This window comes from Taurulus bubalis, assembly GCF_910589615.1.
Source record: "Taurulus bubalis genome assembly, chromosome: 18".
In the NCBI taxonomy this organism is placed as follows: domain Eukaryota; kingdom Metazoa; phylum Chordata; class Actinopteri; order Perciformes; family Cottidae; genus Taurulus; species Taurulus bubalis.
The window spans coordinates 18,305,017-18,328,597 of record NC_136606.1 but is presented as its reverse complement, the minus strand read 5'-3'; the positions used below and the strand labels follow the sequence as shown (position 1 = coordinate 18,328,597).

The 23,581-nt window shown below is 41.9% G+C and overlaps 1 protein-coding gene across 1 annotated transcript in view; it reads left to right on the top strand.

Moving 5' to 3' along the window:
* Nucleotides 1–14,527: 14,527 nt before the first annotated feature.
* Nucleotides 14,528–23,581, top strand: part of slc12a7b (solute carrier family 12 member 7b) — a gene marked incomplete at its 5' end in the record, with an annotated part of 52,505 nt that continues 43,451 nt past the window's right edge. Inside the window, one exon of the mRNA XM_079234159.1 lies at nt 14,528–14,747. Coding sequence (XP_079090285.1) covers nt 14,528–14,747 — 220 coding nt within the window. The remainder of the gene's footprint in view (nt 14,748–23,581) is intronic.

The window sequence follows — 23,581 nt, the reverse complement described above, 5'->3', positions numbered from 1 at the left end:
AACTAAATATAACTGCCAAAAAAAAGAAAAGGAGGTGGATTTTACAGTGGCAAAGTCGTTTTGTTTGAAGGGTATATAATGAGCGTTTTTGGAGAAGGGGGAAAGGAATCCAGCCAGGAATCCTGTCGTCAGGTCGTCAGGTTTGTTCACAATCTGAAAACCTTTTTTATAAATGTGTGCCCATGTTTTACAGTGTGCGTGGTAAAAGAGGGATCCTATGAGAGCTATGCACTCATGAGTGAATGGACAGCATTGGGGGAGAAGACAAAAACAACAAAACGATGTGAAATGGGTAACAAGCATTCCTATAGCTATTCCCATGGCAATGATGGGCTTGACGTCACAACAGAGAAACTATGGAAAAGCAGTGAAAACACAGTTAATTTATTCTCAACATCTCATGTGTACAAAAACATCCAAATAACGGTGTGAGATTTTATTGCACTCATGCTGCAGTGCCCCGAAATCATTCTCTTGGTTCCCTATTATCTTCTGTGACTTCTTTCAGTCGGAACGTGATTGAAAACATATTGTTGTAAGCAGCCCAAAAATGTGCAAATGAATACTGGCATGGGATTTTTTACAAACATGCGGACATACATCATGTCTTAGTCAGGTTATGGGATCATAAAAAGTCAACCAAAGACAAACATTGTGACAAACAATATTTTCATATTTCTTCAGACCAAATACTTCTCGTGCAGTCGGTAGAAGATGGAAAACTCTGAGTGGGCCTGAATTCAGAAGTCTGGAAACTTAGATGGTGCGTTGTTGCCGCCTAGTGGTTTCTTCAAAAAACTGTTCAGTCTATTCAGACTATAAGTGTCACGGAAACAGTGTCATCCAGTTACAGTTACAGAGAGAGCAGTCTTTAAATCCATATATTTATTGAAAAGACCAATTGGCTTATTTGAATCTCTGAAAACCTAATTTGAAGAATGGTAATAAGCCTTCTGCTATATATAGATATACCCTTAAAAAGGCAAACCCAGCTCCATATTGTTTTCATTTGTTGGTTTGAAATAGTCAGTAGCAATCTATAACAAAATAGTATGGCTATTCTATTAAAACAAAAAAAAAACTATACATAAACGACAAAATGGTTTAATTAAAGTAATAAATTCTTATTTTCTCTTGTCGTATACAGATATAAAATGATTGCTGGCTAATATGTATGTTGATGTTGTCCAATGTTAAGTCTCTATTCGATCATGTGATGCGAGGATGTGATTTAGTATAACATGTTGCTTTCAAACATAAAAGCAGTAGTAAGTAACATAGGGGCCCTTCACAATAGTGAGCCCCGGGGGCCCCACTTCCTGACCGCACTGGAAATTTAGTTTACAGCAAAGAGCAAAAACACAAATACAAAAAAAAACACCATTAAATTGCATGAAGTCACATTATCTGTCAATAGTTGCACTGCATGTAAATGAAATAATTTAAAGCGTGCAATTGTTAATACTTGACATTAGTGTTTTTGTTATCCTTCCTTCCTTTCTTAGTTAATCTTCCCCCTCTATTTGCAGTTGTGTGACTTTGCTCTGATCATCCATCCGCTTTCATCAATAGATGATTAACCGCCCCGTTCATTAAAGCCTTTGTGTGAATCTCACAGTGCGACTCGGGATGGAAATGTCACATATGTCTGAATGAGCTGATATTTCAACACTACATCCTGTTTGAGATCCTCAGCTATGAATATCATGTGATAATGCGTCAGCAAAACTGCTGAATATTTCCAGTGTATAATAGAAAGATGTGACGGTAAACACATTTGTACCAAGGGAGAGTATTATTAGTATTAATAGGGTTTCCTATTGTGACACGTGTGACGAAAAGGTTCAAAAATAGATAGAGTTGATTTTGTAGATCATTTTGACTTCCTATTTTATTTTAAATATGTTTAATATAAATAAGGTATCAAAAGATGTGAACTGGGTCTGTTGCAATGACAAACCACCTTACTCTACACTTCCCCTCAGCTCCACAGAGCAGTCATCATGAAGCAACACCATTTGGATTTGCAAATTTTAGTTTCCAGCCACAAATGCTAATAAAGCAACAGCAGCAAACAGCAGACAGACAAAGAAAGCACGCTGGTGAAAAGCAGAAAAGAATTTAGTTGGACGATAAAAAGCAGACTTGGGGTTGGAGGAGACCAAAATAGAGTTAAAGGAGACGGAATATAAAATCCCCTATCAACATCACGTTAGTCCTTCGCAAGTCACATGTTGGGCTGCATGTCTGCATAATAAACAAGTGAAGAAGGAAAGAGGTCAAATATGTGTATGCATAGAAACTATAAAATGCATAGTTTCCTCTCCCCTGTACTATTAATCAATCTAGATTGTTTGGGTGAGAGTTGCCTAGTTTTGGAGACATCGGCCGCCTTCTCTAAAAATAAAATGGCACTATGGCACTCGGCTTGTGGAAAAATAAATTTAGTGGTGAGGTTGCAACTGAACACCGCCCCGGACACACGTGACCTGTACCAAGCGTGTTGGAGAACTACGGTGGCCTTCAGGTTACTTGTAAACATGAAAGGCTCTCGCTAGAGCCACTGCTTGGTTTGTCCGTTCTGGGCCACTGTAGAAACACAATGGCTCAATGCGGCAGACTCAGAGAAGAGGCCCCGCCCTCTTTGTCGACGTAAACGTCTCATCCTAAATTAACAAAAACACAATTGATTATTCGTTTCAGGCAATTATACACTTATGAATAGTTATAAATATTACATTCACTTTCAAACTATACATTCCTTTCAAGTAGTAATCTTTCATTTGAATAAATGTCCATTAAAGTCACTATCTATCGTCGAATGAAGAAACACAATGGAGATGGAGTCCACGGCCCTCTGATGAAAGTTCCTGCATTTGCAGTGCTATGAGCTGAGTCACAAGCGGCTCTGGGACGTGAGATCCAAGAACAAGTCACTCTGCAGTTACCGCTTATTGCCACAGGTGTCGCCAAAAAGAACAAGGCGGAGATCTTTGAGTTTAGAACTGCAAGTATTTAGCTTTCAAACATCTAAATCAGATGAAGTTGTGTGTGGACAAAAAAGAAGAAGAATTAGGATGGGATTCTTTGAGTTTTCTTTTACATTCAGTTCTTCCCCTTTCTTAAAGTTTGATATGAGTAAAACATATTCCAGTGTGTTGCAATGACTTGGTTAGTTAGTTTCATAGTGAGGAAAGATCACACACAGCAAGTGTTTTATATAAATAGCTATGAGTCAAGTTCACATTTACTTATTACTTTATAAGCTGTTATATCGAGGTTGTATATTTAATAAACCATTAAAAGTGTGATTTATCAGGGATGACTGTTAAAGGGTTTTTTGTATTCAAAGAAATGTAACATTATCTAAAAAGTTATCTTTTCTCAATATATAATTGGAAGTAGATAAAAAGGAAAATATTGTATTTAGGAATACATTTTCCTGCACGATATATGAAGAACATGTTATACAGAGAGCACTGTTCGTCAGCCCCTCCCTTAACGTATTCATTTCATCCAGCAGTGAGCAAGATAAACAGAAACAAGTCATAATAATAACGCACTTCATCCAGCAAGTATGTGTGCAAGTGCATGTTCCCGTGTGTGTGCGTGTACATGCATCTGTAGAGGCGGTGTATGGCGGTGTGTGTCCCCACTGGTATTCCAACCATCCCATTCCTCTTTGTCCCCCCTCTCAAAATAACCCCCATCCCCGGCAGCAGCTGAGACAAAACCTCAGACGGACCCCACAAACCAGAAGGAGAGACAGAGGAGGCAAAGAGAATCGCCGCACACACACACACACCCATGGAGAGAATGTTAGCACGGACTCATATCCAAAATACAATCAGAACACAGCGCATTTCTAAGGAGGACATGCACATTATGAAACATGAAACATGCGTGAAGTGAATGTGCCGGTGAGTCATCAGCTATCATTCCGTAACATGTATCCGGTCATCCCAGGAAAGGGTAGGGGGCAGGACAGGAGGGCAATGGGAGGGCTCAGGGCCGGCTGCATGAATTTGGGAGGTTTGTGTAATTCCAAACCTCAGACCCCACCCCACTTCAAGGCTCAGTAAATGGTTATTTAGATCTACCTCCGGTTTCCTCTTGCAGTACCTCTCTCTCAAAACCTAGTGTGCTTTTCAGTGGAGTAAAATTGGAAGCGTTTCCTATGGAGGGACTGATTTTACTGCCTTTAACAGTCCAGTGCTCCTCCTGGGCCCCTGGGTGACAACATGCTCTTTTAACCCCCTCAGTGTTGTGACTTATGATCTGGTCTCCTGGGCTCCGCTGCTGTGTGAGCAGACACACACCACTCCCTACAGGTAACGGCTAACATGAGCGCTTTTCTTACAGCACCCCACAATATCATATTGATATTTGGGTCATAAAGTTAAAAAGAATTGCAGTAAGGGCATTTTTTAAATACGTCATCAAATGTTCCTCGTCCATGCTATACTGTTTCACAAAAAAAGACTATATAGATTTGTGATCTACGTGATTTTGAAAGGAAAAAAGGCTTCAGCTACTTCCGTCTATCACGTGACTATTCTTCGCTCGTCAGATCGAGAGTGCAGTCCTTCGCTCTAGGAAACATCCGCGTGCGGAAGTTGACATGAGAGTTGTAGAGAGTAAAAGAGGTTAGCATCAATAAGAAGGTATTGTCTGCTGCTGTGGCTCGTACGGCGTCTCAGTCCAACTTATAAATGCAGTAAGTTAGTTTTTTATTTGACTTGTTAGCTCAAACAGCTCCTCGTGCGTCCCAATGCGTTTGTTAGGGCTGTGCGTGTTCACGTGACGAGCTGTGCCTCCGGCTGCATCCTTAACTCTGACCAATGAGGCGTCGAAATGAGTTCTCCAGAGGAGGTGGGATCAAAGCGTTGACCAGTATTTCCATCTTTTGCTGCTGACATTGAAGCATTGAATTCACACGCCAACTCCAATAAAAATCTGTTACTGAAAACTGAAAAAAATCTATTTCATTTACACACAAAAACAGAACGGAATCAAAATTATATTTGAACCCCCCAAAAAAATTTAGACATTTGTTTTTATTTCAAATACATTGTTACATTTTTCAAAGTTCAATAACAAAACTTGATTTTTCAGGTTCAAATCTTTTTCCGAAATCAACAAAACATTTGGCCGGGATTTGGCTCCATACAGAGGATTACGTAACACTTTGTTTACTAATTCAGTTATTAGTTAGATTGTATTTTGAACTTTTGAAAAAAAATAACTCATATAGATTTTTCCTTTAGCCATATTTATTGTTCAGATACTGAGCTGCAGTGACCTCATAAACGGGGACAGGCCTGTGCAAACACAGCCACGCCACCAGAGGGCGCCATTAAACCTCAAAGGCCAGTCACAGTCTACCGTCTCCTGTTTGTCGGATTTGCATCGATCAAGTGACATGCTGAATCCAGAGCCCATGGTGGATGTGCTTAGCCAACCTCATGGAGTGATGTAGATATAACGTGATATTTTAAAGACATTTAACAAAACTTCTCAGGTTTAGGAAAAACATTATGGTTTGGCTTAAAATAAGTACGTATCCTAAAAGTAAAGCGTAAACATTGCAACGTAAGTACGGGAAACGCATCGAAAACATCACTAATGTTACTTCAAAATAACTCAACAACACTTGGGGACCCGAACACTGCTCTCCTCAGTGAAAGTCCTGTGTTTGTATGATTCAATCTGTACTGTCCATTTGGTGACTGGGCCCGCCTAGTATTGATGAATAAAATATGTATATATTTTTATAAAACATACTACAGCTCCCCCTGTTTAGCACAGTATATGTACAACTTTTTCATGTGGCTTGCTACCAAAGTACAAGAGTAAGAAAGCTCTGCAGGGAAGGCCTATGACCGATATCCAGAAATACTAACAACAGTATTTAAATGATGGACGAGTAATGACCAAAAACACTCTTGTCTTATATATTATATTTAATATTATTAAAGCTGTAAAAAATCTAATCAAAAAGTCTACGGAAATCTTTACCATTTCATCTGCAGAACTGTCATCTTTCATGTTTTCGCTGCCCGGCTGTCACTGACTGCAAACTCTGCACACATTGTACACACACACACACACACACACACACACACACACACACACACACACACACACACACACACGTGTGTCCCTTATGGATGGTGCAGCCCGTGGGATCTCGTTACTACCGTTGTGCCATCTGCAGACGAAAACAAGTCCCGTGAACGGCTCCTACCTCCTCTGATCACTACCTCTCCGCTTCAGCGTCTCCTCCCCTAAACTTTCTGACAAACAACCTTTCATCCGCCATCGTAGCTGTTGTACACATTCAAGAAAATCACATTCAAAGAAATTGATTTATAGATATTCAAAGTTCAAGGTGATGGAAGAAGTTTCTCTAAAATGTCCAAAGAAAACAGCTTTGTTTCATTCTTTTTGATAACTTTTGGTAATTATTTTCTTTATTAGGATAGGACAGACAGATTGGACAGGGGACGACGGGCAGCAACGGGGCCACAGCTCGGATTGGCTCCCCCAATTACACTTAATTTGATCCAATTATTAGCATTGGCTATTCATTTAGTTCAGTCAGTGTGTCCCAAATGTTTAATTATAATTAATTAATTTAGTTTGTAGGCGTAAAAGTTACTGGCCGTTTTTTTACAACCATTTCCACATCACCTTAAATCATCTGGAAACGGTAAACCAGTCATTAGAAGATTCATATACACATTTAATACGACACAACTTTGTTATGATCATGTTATTGTAAACATGTGCTTTCAGGGTGGGAGAGTAGGGAAACACACAGTGCTTTAGGTGCTGACCACGGTGACATCACAGCGTAAATAGCCATACACTCGTAGCCAGGAGGCAAAAAAATACTTCATCATTTACACATGACTGTCTTCTTCAGGGTAAACGCTACATATCTTTATTTGCATTAGGCCTCCGAGTGTGTGATTATTTTCAGGCTATCTCGTTCTTTTCATTCCCTCTCGTCCTTTGAAACAAACAGAATGAAGCGGACTACAGTTATCAGAACTATACACTCAGGCTCCCTCAAACGGCTTGAAGGTGTACTATTATATAAAAGACGATTTAAGAAATTCTGCATATTTATTTAGAGACAATTTGGAGATCAAATCTGTGTGTCCTGCAAGTCTTTGGTTAGGATTGGTTAAGTCTAAGAAGCATCCAAAAAACCTTACAGAGCAGAAGCTGACTTCAAATGTGTTCATTCAACCTAAAGGTATAAGACAAAGAAAACCGCATAAAGCTGGAATCACAAAATATTTTATTTTTCCTCTTGAAGAATGACTAGAATGACTAATCATTTATCAAAACCGTCGCCAATTGTTTCTCTCTCGATTGATTGATTGATCAATAAATCATTTCAGCTGCATAAAATAAGAGATAAGATAATCCTTTATTAGTCCCTCAGTGAGGAAATTACAGGATTACAGCAGCACTGCTCACAAGTGAATAAAGAGTAAAGAATCATAAAATAAAATCAAGTAATATAAATAAATATAAATAAGCAGTAAAACAGTAGAATATTAATATACAGACAGGATAGAAAAGTATAAATAAAAAGTACTTAAACGTAAACGTATTGCACGTAATATTGCAGCAGGTGAATGATAAAGTGACCATGTTCAGATCAAAGTGTTCAAAGTGTTCGATTGTCAAGTGGTCTACTGTGAGCTCAGCTGGTTGTGCAGCCTGACCGCAGCAGGAAGAAAAGACTTTCGGTACCTCTCCCTCAGACACCGGGGATGAATCAGCCGGTGACTGAAGGAGCTGTGCAGCGCTGCCAGAGTGTCCTGCATGGGGTGGGAGGCGTGGCTTATCATGGACGAGAGCTTCGTCATCATCCTCCTGTCCCCCACCACCTCCACGGTATCCGGAGAACGTCCCAGCTCGCTGCTGGCCTTCCTTACCAGCTTGTTCAGTCTCCTCCTGTCAGCCACATTGATGCTGCTGCTCCAGAAGACCACTCCATAAAAGATGTCTGATGCCACTTCAGGAGTGCTCCCTGCACCCCAAAAGACCTCAGTCTCCTCAGCGGAAAGAGTCTGCTCTGTCCCTTTTTATGAAGTGCATGAGCATGGTCAGACCAGTCTAGTTTGTTGTTCAAGTGAACACCCAGGTACTTATAAGATTTGACGATTTCAATGTCCAGTCCCTGGATGCTCACCGGTACCGGAGGAGGGTGTTTACCCCGGCGGAAGTCCACCACCAGCTCCTTGGTCTTACTGGAGTTTATCTGGAGGTGGTTTCGCTGGCACCAACCTAAAAAGTCCTGGTTCAGCTCTCTGTATTCCCTGTCGTCATCGGCGGAAATGAGGCCGACGATTGCAGAGTCATCAGAGAACTTTTGCAGGTGGCAGTTTGCAGAGTTGTGGTTGAAGTCCGAGGTGTATATGGAGAAGAGGAATGGAGCCAGAACGGTTCCTTGTGGGGCTCCCGTGCTGCAGGACACCCGATCTGACTCACACTCCCGTATCCTCACATACTGTGGTGGTTGGTGAGGTAATCCAGGATCCATGCAGTCAGGTGGTGGTCCACCCCGGTCTGCTCCAGCTTGACCCTCAGAAGTAAAGGCTGGATGGTGTTGAAGGCGCTGGAGAAGTCGTAGAACATGACTCTCACAGGGCTTCCAGCCTTTTCCAGGTGAGAGAGGCATCTCTGCAGCAGGAAGATGACGGCATCATTCACCCCGATGCCAGACTGGTAGGCGAACTGAAGTGGGTCCAGGGATGAACTCACCAGAGGGCGGAGATGGGCAAGGACCAGCCTCTCCAGGGTCTTCATCAGGTGGGCTGCCAACGCCACCAGCCGGTAGCTGTTGAGGTCCTTGGGCCGCGGGGTCTTTGGTACCGGTACCACGCAGGACGTCTTCCATAGTTGTGGTACTTTCCCCAGCCTCAAGCTCAAATTGAAGATGTACTCCGCTATCCCGCGCAGCTGGTCTGCGCAGGATTTGAGGAGCCTTGAGCTGATGCCGTCTGGACCCGTGGCCTTCCTCGCCTTGAACCTCCTCAGTTCCTTCCTCACCAGGTTAAGGGACACGCTGGGGGGTGGGGTGCTGTGAGGTGTTGGAGTGGGTTGCTGGTTGTAGTGTGAGAGGTGTGAAGGGGAGCCGAGTGCTGTGGAAGAGAGGGAGTTTGAGGGAGAGGTGGGGCAGTAGTCCACAGGGGGTGCAGATGATGGGGGTTGCAGCAGCAGGGAGGGGTGGGTGGGGGGAGGAGTGGATGGCTGGTCAAATCTATTAAAAAATAAATTCAAGTCATTCACCCACTTGTGGTCCCCCTCCGGCTGTTGGTTGGGCCCCTTGAACCCAGAAATGGCCTTGAGGCCCTTCCAGACCCCGACGGTGTTCTTCTGCTGCAGCTGGTCCTCCATCTTCGTCCTGTAGATCTCTTTCCCCTCCCTGATCTTCATCCTCAGCTCCCTCTGCACAGTCCTCAGTTCCTCTTTGTTACCAGATCTAAAAGCCCTCTTTTTCTCCTTGAGGAGGGCCTTTATCTCTGGGGAAATCCAGGGTTTGCCGTTTGAGAAGCACCGCACAGTCCTGGTGGGTACAGTGTTCGCCACACAGAAGTTGATATAGTCCGTGATGCAGTCGGTGAGACCGTCGATGTCTTCCCCATGGGCATCACTGAATACTTCCCACACAGTTGTTTCGAAACAGTCCTTCAGAGCCTCCTCGGCTCCATCGGTCCATCGTCTTACTGTGCGGGTCACAGCTGGCTGCTTCTGTGCAAGAGTGGTGTACACAGGCAGAAGGTGCACCAGGTTGTGATCAGATCGGCCCAGGGGAGGGAGTGGTGTTGATGAATATGCCTCCTTGGTGTTGGCATAGAGAAGATCCAGTGTCTTATTGTCTCTGTATGTATGCACAAATCATTCAGATTATTAAGACTAGTCTTCACTCAGTGTCCACTTACTAGATTTCTGCAGGAGTTTTCCGCTGCATCGCTTGGCCTTCATCGCTTGGCCATTCATCACTGAATGAAATGGGTAATACATAAATACAGATTTAGACACACTTTAGTATACAAATGCAATTATATATGATCACCACTGTTTATTATCTGTCTAGCTTAAAAAGATGAGATTTTAGCTGTCGAAAAAAACTTAAAAATGTTCTTATATATGCTGACAACCACATAACGGTGTATTCGTGGTTCTAAACTATTGATCGATTTGAAATAAAAGAAGGTATGATTGTTTTTGTCAATGCATTTTCAGGTTCATCCTTTGATTTGACTTAATAATAAATAAATGAGAGTCATAGAATCTCCTTATCACCCAGCAGCATTTTATTCTCCTAGATTAACTCCTGGATTGTATTGCCTCAAAATAAATCTTAATTTCATGAATAAAAAGCCAAGAGTGCGTGTGCAGTGTTAACATACATGTGAGTTTGTCACCCTCCTTCCTGAACACGTGTGGGTGTGGCAGCTGGGCCTCTGCTCCTCACTCTGACATCGTGGCCCCCTCTGAGAGGACGCTCAGACCGAGGAGCCCGGGATGTGTCGCCTGTGGCCCGCCGCTGTCTGTTGTGACAGGGGGAGCACAATGACACAGCAGAGGGGTTGGGGGGGCGTCCCTTTCATGTAGAGCTGACCCACATACACGGAAGCCCTGGGCACGCATTGCTGCCTCCAGTAATCACCCAAACACAGCTGAAGCAGACTCACGGAAACCACCGCCATTGGCGCCGTTCCTCCATCACTCTAGATGGAGGTAATAACGCCGGTAGGTTTTATGAGATTATAATTTCAGTTATGAGTTCAAAGAGGGACTGAGCAATGCTTAGAGTAGACTTACACATGTTTTTACGATTAGAGTAGGACGACCTGCAAAGGAAACGTACACAGATCATTAAAGAGGGCTAAATGTATCCGAGTGCAGCACCCTGACAACAACTTCACCTCAGCAGCCTCCCTCCCAGAGGACGGTCTCTATGACAACGGAGACGGATGAGAGGAGACTGTTTGCAGATCTATACTTCAAATAAGCTTCTAAGATTAATCATGTGAAATACAGTCAACAGCGCGAAACCTGCTCTTTTCTGACTAAAGTGAAATGACAAAAATCCAATTATTAAGCAAACTTAAGTGATGTTTTAAAATAAAAAAATACAGTATATGGAATTAATATTCGGTTTCAACCAGATGTATAAAAGTATTCATTTAATTTAGATAAAGAAGCAAACAAAACACATGCTTTTGTAACAAAGAAATATACTTTATGAGGCTCTGCGCTCCATCAATGCAATTATAATGACCTATTGCTTTACAGCCATATTCTGTCACGAGATGATACAAAAAAGTAAAATTAGACTAGATAGTCCTGATCAGTCAATGTTTTGTCCTGATGAGACAAAGTCAAAACTTAAAGATAAATATAGATAAATTTGAAAAATGGACTCAACTATATAATATATTATGGTATAATTCATAATTTGTTTAATTTGTCATATTTTTTCAATCATTAGTATATTTTTCAAAGTTACCTTTTCTCTTGGCACGTTCATCGTAATATATTTATATATATAAATCATAAATGTATAAATACTTTGATCAAGCCATGTTTTTTAATCTGCTGTAGGAAATATGTTTAATGTCACACTGCACACTACACTACATGTCAGTTACAATGACCGAACAAACGTGTCCCGTTTCTCTTTCTTCAGAAATGGATCTCCATCGTCTGTTTTACTGAAGGCGATGATGAGGAAGGCTCAGAGATGAAGGCGGACGTTCGTCACCCCCAACACTTGCAGCTGTGTTTGTGCTGTAAAGGACACATCTGTTCTCACCCAGCTTTAAAACAAATGAAGGATAGAAAAGTAATCTGCATTTCATTTTGTCCGGTCCGCAAGTGCCCCTGACCTGAGGTGATGAGTTTAGGAGCGGATAAGTCAAGCGGCATGGACAGAGGATTACAAGTGAGTCAGTCATGTAAACCAAAGGCCCAGCCGCTCACTTGTCATGACATTTTAAAGTGAGCTGTGTCTGGTAAAGCACTTTCTGGTGACTCCCTTGTCATTTTCATGAGGGGCGAAACTGAATTGACTTTTGCTCGACACAGACACCCCACAACACCCCACTAGGCCATCCAACTGTCCCGCCAGCTGTCTATTTTAGATGTCCACGTAACACCCTTCAAGCAATTACTGTCTGAGTGGTCTCCTGGAATTCAACCACAGTAAATGGCGGAGTATTTGACATGCTTGATGTGCGAGCCGAGAGGCTAATAATAGACAGACAAACACACAACAATCAGGGGTTCGGACACTGTTTTAAAGGAGGGCACATTTGGAGAAGGAGTAGAAATGTGTGTCAAGTATAACACCATGGTGTTTGGTATTAATACACTGTACCTTGTTTGCATTTTTTTTTCTCATTTTACATCTCTTATGGTAATTTTCATGTCTATAGTTGTTTTGCATCTCCCTTTATTTTGTGTGGTTTTGCAGTCATTTTGCATCTCTTTAATTTTGCATTTCTTTGTAGTCGTCTTGGTTTTTTGTATTCTTTTTGTGTCTCTTTCATTATGTGTCTTGTGCACTTTTTGGGTCTCTCCGCAGTAATTTAGCATCTCTTTGTGTCATTTTGCAACTATTTGAAGTCATTTTGTGACTCTTTGTGTTGCTTGACAGTTATATTGTGTTGCTTTGTAGTCATTTTGTGTGTCTTTGTAGTCATTTTGTGTGTCTGTGTAGTCATTTTATATGTCTTTGTAGTCATTTTGCGTGTCTTTGTAGTCATTTTGTGTGTCTCTGTAGTCATTTTGCATTTCTTTGTAATCATTGTGCATCTATTTGAAGTAATGTCACGTTTCTTTCTGGTCATTTTGTGTCTCTTTGTCGTTATTTTGCGTTCCTTCAATTTGGGTGGTTTTGCAGTCATTTTGTGTCTTGTTTGATCATTTTGTGTCTCTGTCAGGTAAGTTTGCATCTCCTTCATTTTGAGTCTGTTTGTAGTCATTTGAAGTCTCTTTGTTGTCATTTGAAGTTTGTCTCCAGGTCTTATTCCAGGGTGCCCGTGCCACTCATGGTCACCCTTCTGACAACAGTAAGTCGTGTCCCATCTTGGACCTTTACGGGCGAGGTCAAGGACAGTGTATGACATTAACATTATGAATTCAGTCATTTATGGATTCATCACGCTCACGTGTGAGTTGCATTAGTGTGTGCTGTTTTATTATATTAAAAACAAGTGAGTGGTCTGTCTAAAAAGCCAACTGGCGTTATGTTAAACCATATTTCTATTTACCATGACACCATTGCGAGGGCTTCTTAATCTGTTGTGTTCCACTTGTTCAGTGCAACAACTTGTTGTATTTAACAATGCAGTTGTTTGTGTAATTCCCGTGAAGAGGGTATGCTTTCATCTCTCTCACGTTATTCATCAAAGTGACGTGTGAACGGATCCCCTTTGAATTTGTCCAACAGAACAATTAATTAAATTGGGCAAGTGAGTGAACTGGAATTTACAGCACCAGATAATCAAATGTTTTTGTTTTTTTATGAGACCAAAAGAGAAAGATAAGCGTCCCCAATTTCAAAATCTTAGATAGAAGATATATCCCGTTGTTTATTGACAATTTGGGGAATGTTTGTGAGTGCCCTATGCTTTAAAGTATGTCAAACTGAGAAAAAAAGTATTCTTTGGGTAACAGGGAGTTCTGAAGCGTGTCACTGTACAGTATGTGTCAAAACCTGCCTGGAAACATGAGAGGTCATCCTATCCTGAGGTATTGACAAACCATTTATTCTAAGCTGTAACATACCAAAGTTGTTATGGCGAGTTGTTGGCAAATGACTCCACCATCACTGCTTTTAAAATTGGAATTATTTATTAAGTTTCCGTGGCAGGCTATTGATAGTGGAGGATGTACAGAGGGAGTGTTAATTAGCCCATCATTTTGGGACCATTAAAGAATCTTGTAATGAGTTTAGTGTGACATGCCTGCACATGTGCGCCAATGTGACAGCAGGGCACCATCTCACATGCACAATTTTAAAGCCGTAATCAAAAATGTATATATTTTATCTATACTTTAGAGTTTGTTTAGAGTATACACCCCAAAACATACAAAGACAATATATGTGTTAATATTTGATAACTGGAGAAAATATTTAGCTAAAAAAATATAAGGAAGTGAGGGTTTTTTTATAATGAAAAATATAATTAACTATTGGGAAGGTATCATTAAATTGATGCCAAATTTAGAAATCACACATACGCATTTCAAGCACTGTGATTTGCTTGCTCGGTGTGATTGACAGCGCTCCTCGGCCCTCTCAACCAATGAGCGAAGGCCAAGGGCGGGGACGCGTCTACTGTAATCAATCCTCCGATCAGCTCGTGAGCGTCTGTTGGTCCGTTGTGCGCTGTCCCGTGTGTTCGCCCTCACCGATTGTGCACCGCAGAAGAAGCCGGACGGCGTGCTGTCCCCCTCCCCTCCATTTAAAGTTTGACAAGAGGGCAGGGACATGGGCGAAAGATTTGTGGTGGTCCCGGTTGACAGAGGAGACCTTGCCGGCGTGGGGGAGCCCTCGGACGCGGTCGTCGCTGACCCGGCGTCGGACTCTGGCGGCAGAAGCGGCGCGGTGGAGGAGAAAGAGGCGGGGGAGGACTCCGTGTTCGAGCCGCAGGAGGACCCCAACGCCGCGGTGCCGATCCTGAAGTACAACAGGGAGCCCAATAAGTATGGTAAGACATCTGCGCGCACAAACTCCCGCGTCCCACTTCTTATCTCATTTATCTAGCAGAGGATTAGCTGTCGCATTTCACTTGTCTGGCGTGCTTGTCCTCCTCTCGTTAGCGTTAAGTACGTGTGCGTCAGTACCCCACAACCGAAACGCCGGCAAAACAGACACACCTAGCGTTGATATGAATCACACAAAAAGTTTTTTTTAAGTACCGGTAAACGTCTTCGGTAAAAGTCTCCGGGTTAAGTTATTATGAACATATCATTTGTCACCAAACGGTCCACTTCGAACGTGTCACACTGCGGGAAGTTTTGCTAGCTTAAAACGGAGCGTTTAAAATTAGAGTGAGATTTTGGCCTCACTTTAACGACCGTTAAGAGTCAGTTTTCTCTTTAGCGTCACTCAGCAGGGAAGAGTTGCTTTGAATAGGTTTTGTCACTTCTTGTTTTCTTAAAAAAGAAGAAGAAAAAAAAAGTCTAAATAACCCAATTTGAGTCTTTAAACAAATGGCGAGAACTTAAAGTAGGCTCAACAAACGTACCAACGTGCGATGGGCCTGCTACGTCATCCTAAGTGGTATCCCACTATGGCCTTTTTTTTTTTTTTTTTTTAAAGAGGAAATTATAACATGATACATAACATAATCCATCGTATCCATTTGAAATACAATGCAGGTTCATTGCTGTTTTGTCATATTTAATATGTCTCTCGCTGACCAACAGTTTGGCTTCAGCCTTATTCCTGAAGCCCCTTCAACCAGTTGCTCACACACAAGGTGCTTCTGTAGCAGCAGGTTGAGGGTGGAAGGTGCTGGAATAACTGCCTGGACCACGGGCCAGCCAGCACCCTGAGTTACAGTAGGATGGACAATCTCTTGTCTGTCAATAGTTAGGGCCTCGGCCTCTTCTTAAGGTGTGGTTCCTTTTGAATATAGTTAGTTCTGATGAACATGGGTCTCTGCTTCTCTGCATACTTTGTAATTCACGCATGCTTTTTTCATGCGTCACAGTAAAAATGCTGAACAACAAAACAATGGAAGATGAAATTAGGTTTTGAGCATTTCAACAAAAGGAAAATAAATTGGTGAAAAAATGAGGCAATGATCACTCTGGTGATTGTAATGTGCCGCTGATGAATCATGGGTAAAGAAGAAGGTGTTGTTGCTGGTGATAAAATGTGACACTGTGGGTGAAGTAACAAGTCAGTCTCTGGCACAACTACAGCGAATGGTCCCAAAATGAGATGAGTACTAATATGTCACATTTTTGTGAACTCGAAACAATATTTGAGGACGTTCGTTGAAGAAGGATAGTGTTCCTCCTTCTATGGTACACGGACAGGTAGGCACCTGTCTATTCTGATATAGAGCATCGATTGAATTTCATCCTGAATCCGATTTAAATTTCTTGAAAGAAGACGGGTGTGAGCGGGCCTGCGTCTGCAGTGCGATTGGCTCGTGGTCTCTCAGCTAGACGGCGGCGGAGTGTTCAAGCTTTTTATCAGCAAATGTTATAATATCCAGAGTATATGTTTACACGACTCGGAAGAAGATCGACTCCCCTTCTGTGGACGCACAATCAACTGGCTGGGGGCTTTGTCATATGATTAAAATGATGGCGTTTCTATCTTGTGCGCGCGTGTGTGTGACCAGTAAAGATAGACACAATTGAATTAAGTTATTCAAGCATGTGGGGACATTTGTCCTCTTCATTTGACCCAACCAAACTATATGAGCGGAAGACAGCAATGTCCTCAACATTTAATTTATTTTTTGGACTGTTTAAGATGGCTAGTTTTCCTACCTCATTATTGAATGTTGACCCTTTGTTTTGGGAGCTACGGTATTTGCTCCATTTCATTATCATCAGTTCCTTCCTTCACTGCACTCATTGAAATACAATCAATACATGACTGATAATTTAAAATCACATTGCAAGGAAGTTTAAAACTATCTTAGAATTAAGAATGATTCAATTTAAACGTGTTTTTTTTTTTTTTTTTTACTCAATCTAGATTACAATAAATTATTTTGCTCCAAACTTTAAACCAATATTCACTTCAAAATTAGACTTGAGGAAGTTTAATTTGACTAATTTGACCCAGTAAAGTGTTATGCTGTTGAATTTCTCTCAAGATACCGGTTTAGCAAGGAAACCGCTCTGGAGCTGATTTTTTTTTTTTTTTTATTATTTTTTTTTAAAAATTTTTTTTTAAATTATCTTACTTGTCTGTTTTATTTTCATAGTGCTCCGTTAATTTGGCCAACAAGTAGGTCCCGACAGCACACACATTTTGTAGATAAATGTCTATTTAAATTAGTTTTAAACTTGGATTTACTAAACTGAGATTAGTGTTTAATTGTGCAACAGATCACTGCTTACTTTTTAATCTGGATTTACTTGATTCAAACCTAGTTTGGCTGACCCAGCCTTACTGATTTTTGTAAGACGGAGCACATTCTAAGTATGAAAAATAAACTTTCAAGACAGTTTATCAACTATATTAGTCTCAAACGAAGCACCTAAAGGTTCTGGATCAAGCAGACTGATTGATTGCAGTTATCTAAAACGTACTGAAAGGATTTCTTCATACTCGTAGGTCACTAATAAACAGAGGGGCGGGGGAGGGGGTGTTGGTTGAGTGTTATGCGATCAATAGTCATATTTTTTTTAAAGTCTAGCTGAACTGGGAAATTGTGTTACTCTGGTCATTGAGGTTGCACAACACATGTGTGGGAGGAGATTGAGTAACAGACTGTAAAGAGGAAGAAGTGGTTATGAAGAAGTGGAAATCATAGAAAAGGAGATGGTGTTGTCTGAATGATAGCAGTTGTGTGTTGCCCTTCTATCAGAGCCTTCCAGGCAATGTGCTTGTTCCTCGTTCTGTCCGTGTGAAGAAAGTAAAATAAATGTATGAGCACGACTACATTTATAAAGTGTATTGTACACATCCTAGGAATGTTTGAACAAGAATACTCTGTAAGCATAGTGTCTTAACAAGAGACATAATTAAATCACATGAAGAGCTTTCAGGGTACAACGGATGATGCTTGTCTCTGGTACGTAGGATGACTGAGATTACATTTGGATTTATGAGAGATTAAGCAGGCAGTGAAAGATGAACCGAGTTCTACAGGGATGAGGGTCTCCAAAAGGTGGCGGATTTAAATGTTGGCAACACTCTGGGAAGCAACTGTCAATAGATCCCTCTTCCAGTTCCAGGCAGACAACCTCTGGGTCTGAAAACTGAAGCCAATGCAGGAGTTCCTTAAACTTGCATTCTCTCTACTGGCCATCAGGGGGCGACTCCTCTACTTGTATTGAAGTCTATGAGATGAAATGACTACCTTTCTCTTGATTTTATTACTTCAGTAAACATTGTAAACATGAGTTTATGGTATAAATCTTTAGTTTCAAGTCTTCTTCAATACAGCATGATGTTTATTTGGTAAATTATGGTCCATTTAGAGTCAAACAGAGCAGCGGTCCCTAACCTTTTTTGCGCCACGGACCGGTTTTGTGTAAGAAAATATTTTCACGGACCAGCCTTCACCGTGTGGGAGATAAATATAACATAATAAAATTATACAACCAAGTATAACAAGTGCCAAGTGACCCACGGACCGGTGGTTGGGGACCACTGAAATGGACCATAAAGCAGGGGATGCTTTTGGGTGGGGCTACAAGGTGATTGACAGCTCGCTACCACGTCAATGTCCGTTCTGGAAGTTGTCCCTTTTTCACGGTGTGTTTTCAGTAGGGTTGGGTACCGAGATCCAACACGTCCGGTACCTACCGGACCGAAAAGCAGCGCAGATTTCGATGCTTCCTTCTGGTGCCTGAGCCGATTTAAATACTTTTTTTTTTAACACTACTCTGTAAAGTTGCACGGTATATAGATACTAAAAAGGTAGCGCGGTGCCCGCACGCTAAAAACGATTATTAAAATAGTGCGGATCAGAGCACACTCGCTGCCCTGCTCTCTGTCTGCCTGCATGCAGAGTGGGGCTCAAGGGGGCGGGGCTTCCAGTGCTCACACACACACAGTGCGCGCACACAGAGATCGCTGTAGACACGAGCACGAGCTTTTGAACGTTCGTCCTTGGCTTGATGGAACAAATCTCTCCAGTTGATATGAATGATGACGTGTAGTCCAGTAAAGCAGCAGTTTTAGGATCCAACAGTGTCTGAGTTCTGTTGCACACGGTCCCCTGGCCACCTGATTGGACTGGTGTCTGTTCTTTTTTTAAATATATAGTTTGAAGTTAAAAGGTTTGAAGCTGTAATTTGAAGTATGTTTTGTATGTACTTATTTATTTATATCTATAGTATATTTTGAACAGTTAATAATATTGTTCAATTTGAAGAAAAACAAATTGCCATGGCAATAAAAAGGTATCGGTTTAGGCACCGGTATCATTTTAAAAGTATCGTTTTAGCACCGGTATCGGAAAAAACCCAAATGATACCCATCCCTAGTTTTCAGTTCATGAAAGTTAATTGGAATGTTTTAAATCGCCTAAAAAAAATTAAAAAATAAGCCTATTCAGCATTTGGTTGTGCTTAGCACCACTTCTGGTTGCAAAAAAACATGACGACAGCCAAAGCGCCAAACTTGTTATGTGTAGTCTTTGTGGGAGTGTTCACACATTGGCAGGTCTTTGGGACTTGGGAAATACTACTGAGGCTTTTTGCAGAACAGTAGCAGAGTAGATTTTGCACTACTGCCCATTGTAGCTGAGGCCCTTTGGCAATAAATCACAATCACACTCGCGTTAGCTTTGTTCTACGATACTGTGTGGTGGCTTACATTTGTCCAAATTCAAAATGCCTGAAATGAGGTGGCTGTTTACACAGTTTTGTACTGTACCATCACTAAGTGCTGTAGACCATCTGTTTGTGTGTGTGTGTGTGTGTGTGTGTGTGTGTGCGTGTGCGTGTGTGTGCGTGCGTGTGTGTGCGTGTGTGTGTCACACACTACTCTCTGGCTCCAGATGCACGGCAAAAACAGGGCGAGAACGGCACTATTGTTCAGGTGGAGCCAGAGGTCACGCAGTAAATACAGCACAGAAGCATTGTCAGTGATTTGCGTTGGCTGCAGCATGAACGGGTTAGGTTTATGAATGTGTGACGTTCGTGTGTGTGTGCTCTCATGTTTAAAAAGGCATGCACCTTGGGCTATCATGTGCTGCCCTCTGCTTTATTTGGAGCAGGCCGGCACACGGACGGAGACCAACTGGGCCCCGGCGTCCACCACCCCATCTGCTCCCCGTATGGCCTCCCAGTCCCACGCCTCCATGCGCCAATCCTGCAATGTGGGATGTTTTGTTCCAGCTGCTCCTTTTTTACACGCAAGACTCAGGAGAAAGGGTGGGTCCCTCTGGGCAGACAGAAGGCTTTTCAGACAACTTTCCTCCTCTTTTGGGAAATGCAAGACCGAGACTGAGAAATTACCTTTTCATCAACAACAGTATGCTTATTATAATAGCAGGTTTACCTCCTTGATGGGAGGAGACACCAGAGAGGGAGTCTTTCAGTGTCAATTTCAGCCGCAAATGCACTTTACGCAATCCTGACCTAAAGGTATGCAGAGACGCACTTATCTCACAATTTGTGAGTCACTGCTTTATCTCATAGTGCGCTTTAAACACAAACAACAATCTTGACACTGATTCTTTCGATTTCTTTTTTCTTTTTCACATACTTTGCAAAACAATTTACAGCTTAAAAATAAACTTGTCAGTGCTTTCTTGTATATTTAATGGCTACACAAATTACCTAATTTCTGTCCTGCAAATACTCTTTACTTGACATATCGGCTGTTAGCTAATTTCATCAAATTACTTCCCACTGTAAGGTATTCATCAGCCTGCACAAGCCAGCCTTGCAACATTGCTCCCCTGTGCAGCAGCACACAGGGCATTTCGTTAGTTGGAGTTCAATTATTATGGCACACTGTTGAGACCAGGCGGCAACCTCTGGTTCTGCCGAGTGAAGCCAAGTGTCTTAAAACATGCCTTCTCTCTACCGACCAGCAGGGGGCAACGCCTCCACGCTGATTATGCTTTAGGGCAGGCTTACTGTGATTGACAGGTCGCTGCCACTACCAGAGTTGGATACGGTGTCTCTGCGTAACTCCTAAACAACAACATGGTGACAGCTGTAATTCAAAATGGCAACACCGAAATTGACAAACTCAAAGCTTCAAAACGGCAGTCCACAAACAACGGGTGACGCCACGATGACGACGATTGAGACAAATATGATATTTTTTGCTTTTTAGCAATCGCGTTTTCCGGTTAAAATGACCAAGTTGACAGCGGCAGACCATAAAACTAATTCCATGAGTAACTTCATAACGGGCCAAAATGAAACTTTCGGTTAACAGGCTATGCTATTGCTATTGTTTCTGTCCATCCGGGGAGAGGGATCCTCCTCTGTTGCTCACCCTCAGGTTTCTTCCCCTTTTTTCCCTGTGAAAGGGTTTTTACTATCTTTATTGGGAGTTTTTCCTGATCCGATGTGAGGTCCCGGGACAGGGATGTCATGTGTACAGATTGTAAAGCCCTCCGAGGAAAACTTGTATTTGTGATGTTGGGCTATATAAAATAAACTGAATTGAATTTCTGCCAGTGTCTGTACATGGCTTACTGGGTATGGAATATATATATATACCTGAAATCGCGTTCTTATCTCTGCTCATGTTCTGTACATAAAAAGGAAGCCAGTGTTTATTTCAGACACACAATGCATGCGGTGAGATTGATAACGGTAACAATTTTCCAGCAGCTGAAAGCCGCTGCTATGGACATTGAACAGAAAAATATGGGAAAAACTACTTTTTTCCCCCTGGAGGTTCTCTACACTTGCTGTTTGTTGGTAGTCATGGGGGCTTTCCGCCTCATGGTCAGCAGCATGTGGACGGCTAAGTAAGGCATTTACAGTGAGTCATTTTGGCTTGTTACCTTTGATATTGCAATAAATAATGTCGTAGGACAAATTGAACTCAAACGTTGCCTGTGGAGAGCTTCATGCCTTTCTGTTATACTGTCTCAACCAGAATCATGTGTTCATTTTACGTTTCATTTTTGCTTTCGATTCTGAAGGGGTCCATGTTATTGTGTCACCCCGAGTTTATGCAGGGGTCAGGGGAAAAGACAGCTTGATGCAGTCGGCTGTGGCGTCGGTGGGTGTCAGATGTCAGAAATGTAAGGAGACATGTGTGAGTATCATGTTCTGCCCCTCTGTGAATGAAAAGGAGCACACACACACACACACACACACACACACACACACACACACACACACACACACACACACACACACACACACAGCCTAATAGACTGCAGGACAGTCAAAAGCCATGAATTGATCCAGTGGAAGCTTCAGTCATTTCTAGCATCTATCTGTGACATAACTCTGTTTTTGCTCAATGTCCGCGGCTGATGTTAAGGTTCAGGTACTTGGCATATCGAGAGATGTAGAAGACAAAGCTGGACCTCATGATATGCCTGACTTCCTTTTCGAGCTCAGTAAAGTGCTCCTGTAAGTGTAACCGCAGTATCAAGTATGTTGTCCACTCTTCAGTGTAAGTAAAACATCCGGGGGCCAGATGAGTAAACGATGCAAAACACCCAAAAAACATTCATAAGCCATTTTACAAACACAAACTAGTATGTTTGTGAAATATGCAGTGAGTGTGCACACCTCACGCATGCTTCAGACCAGGCGTACACACAAATAGGAGGCGAGAGATGTAACTTTATGAATGATAAAAGAGTTTCTTAGGGTTGTTGGCCAATTTCTGTGATGATTCGGAGTCATCACTAATTGTAGTCTCCGAATATGTTGTATCTTTTTTTTTTTTATTGCTTTTAATTTACAGTCGAGTCGTCATTTCCCGGCGACGCTCTTTTATTTTTCATCCTCAATTGCAAAGCACTCTGCTGAGTTCATTTCAATAAGGCGGCTCTAAATGAATCAGCTTTCTGTGTGACGTCACCACCAATGATGGTTTCCAGGTATGTGTGGTGAATTGGTTGGAAAGGACAGGCGCTATGAATGGCTTCAGCTGCGCAAAACAATCGGTGGACTTGCACGTCTTCTTCGCCCCTCTTTTCATTGACAGGCCTCTCTCGTGGTGGAGCAGCCAGAAGTATTGGCGTGTAAAACGGTGATTAGGGACTACATTCCGTTGATGACGAACAGTTACAGAAGATCATCAACCTATTTGCTCCTAAAACAATTTATGGAGCCAATACAGGAAACTCAAGTTTCATTCATAATGTAAGAGTGCGTCCTGTGTATTTGCAAGTAGCTCTAAACCTGAAATAGAATTGCAGTTTGGAATAAGCCCTGACCCAGCATTCTCCAAAAATCAAAAAATAAATAGTGTAAAGAAAGGCACGCGTTTGCCTTCAACAGAGAGGAAAGAGTCACCTGAGACTGTTGTAACAAACATCGTTTCATGGATGACTGGCGGGTAAATGTGCCGTTACCCAAGATGGTCAAGGTGTGGCAGTGAAGTCATCACAGACTGATATCATGCAGTAAAATAGTTTACCTTTCCACAGCTGGCTTGTGAGATTTTCCACCCATTAGCATCATACCAATGGATTTATCATTGACTTTATGTTTCGCTGCAGAATAGAGGTCTCACCGTTTAAATTCTAAATCAAGCAAGATGGCCGATTGTTTACATTTTTTGTATTTCTTCTTCGCCCACGTCTGAAGACAAAAAATATAAAGGCTTAGACACCACCAACCGTCGCCCTATCTCCAATTAATATCAATTGGATGTCTTAGGGCTTATGGAGATAATCATTTATCTCGTTAT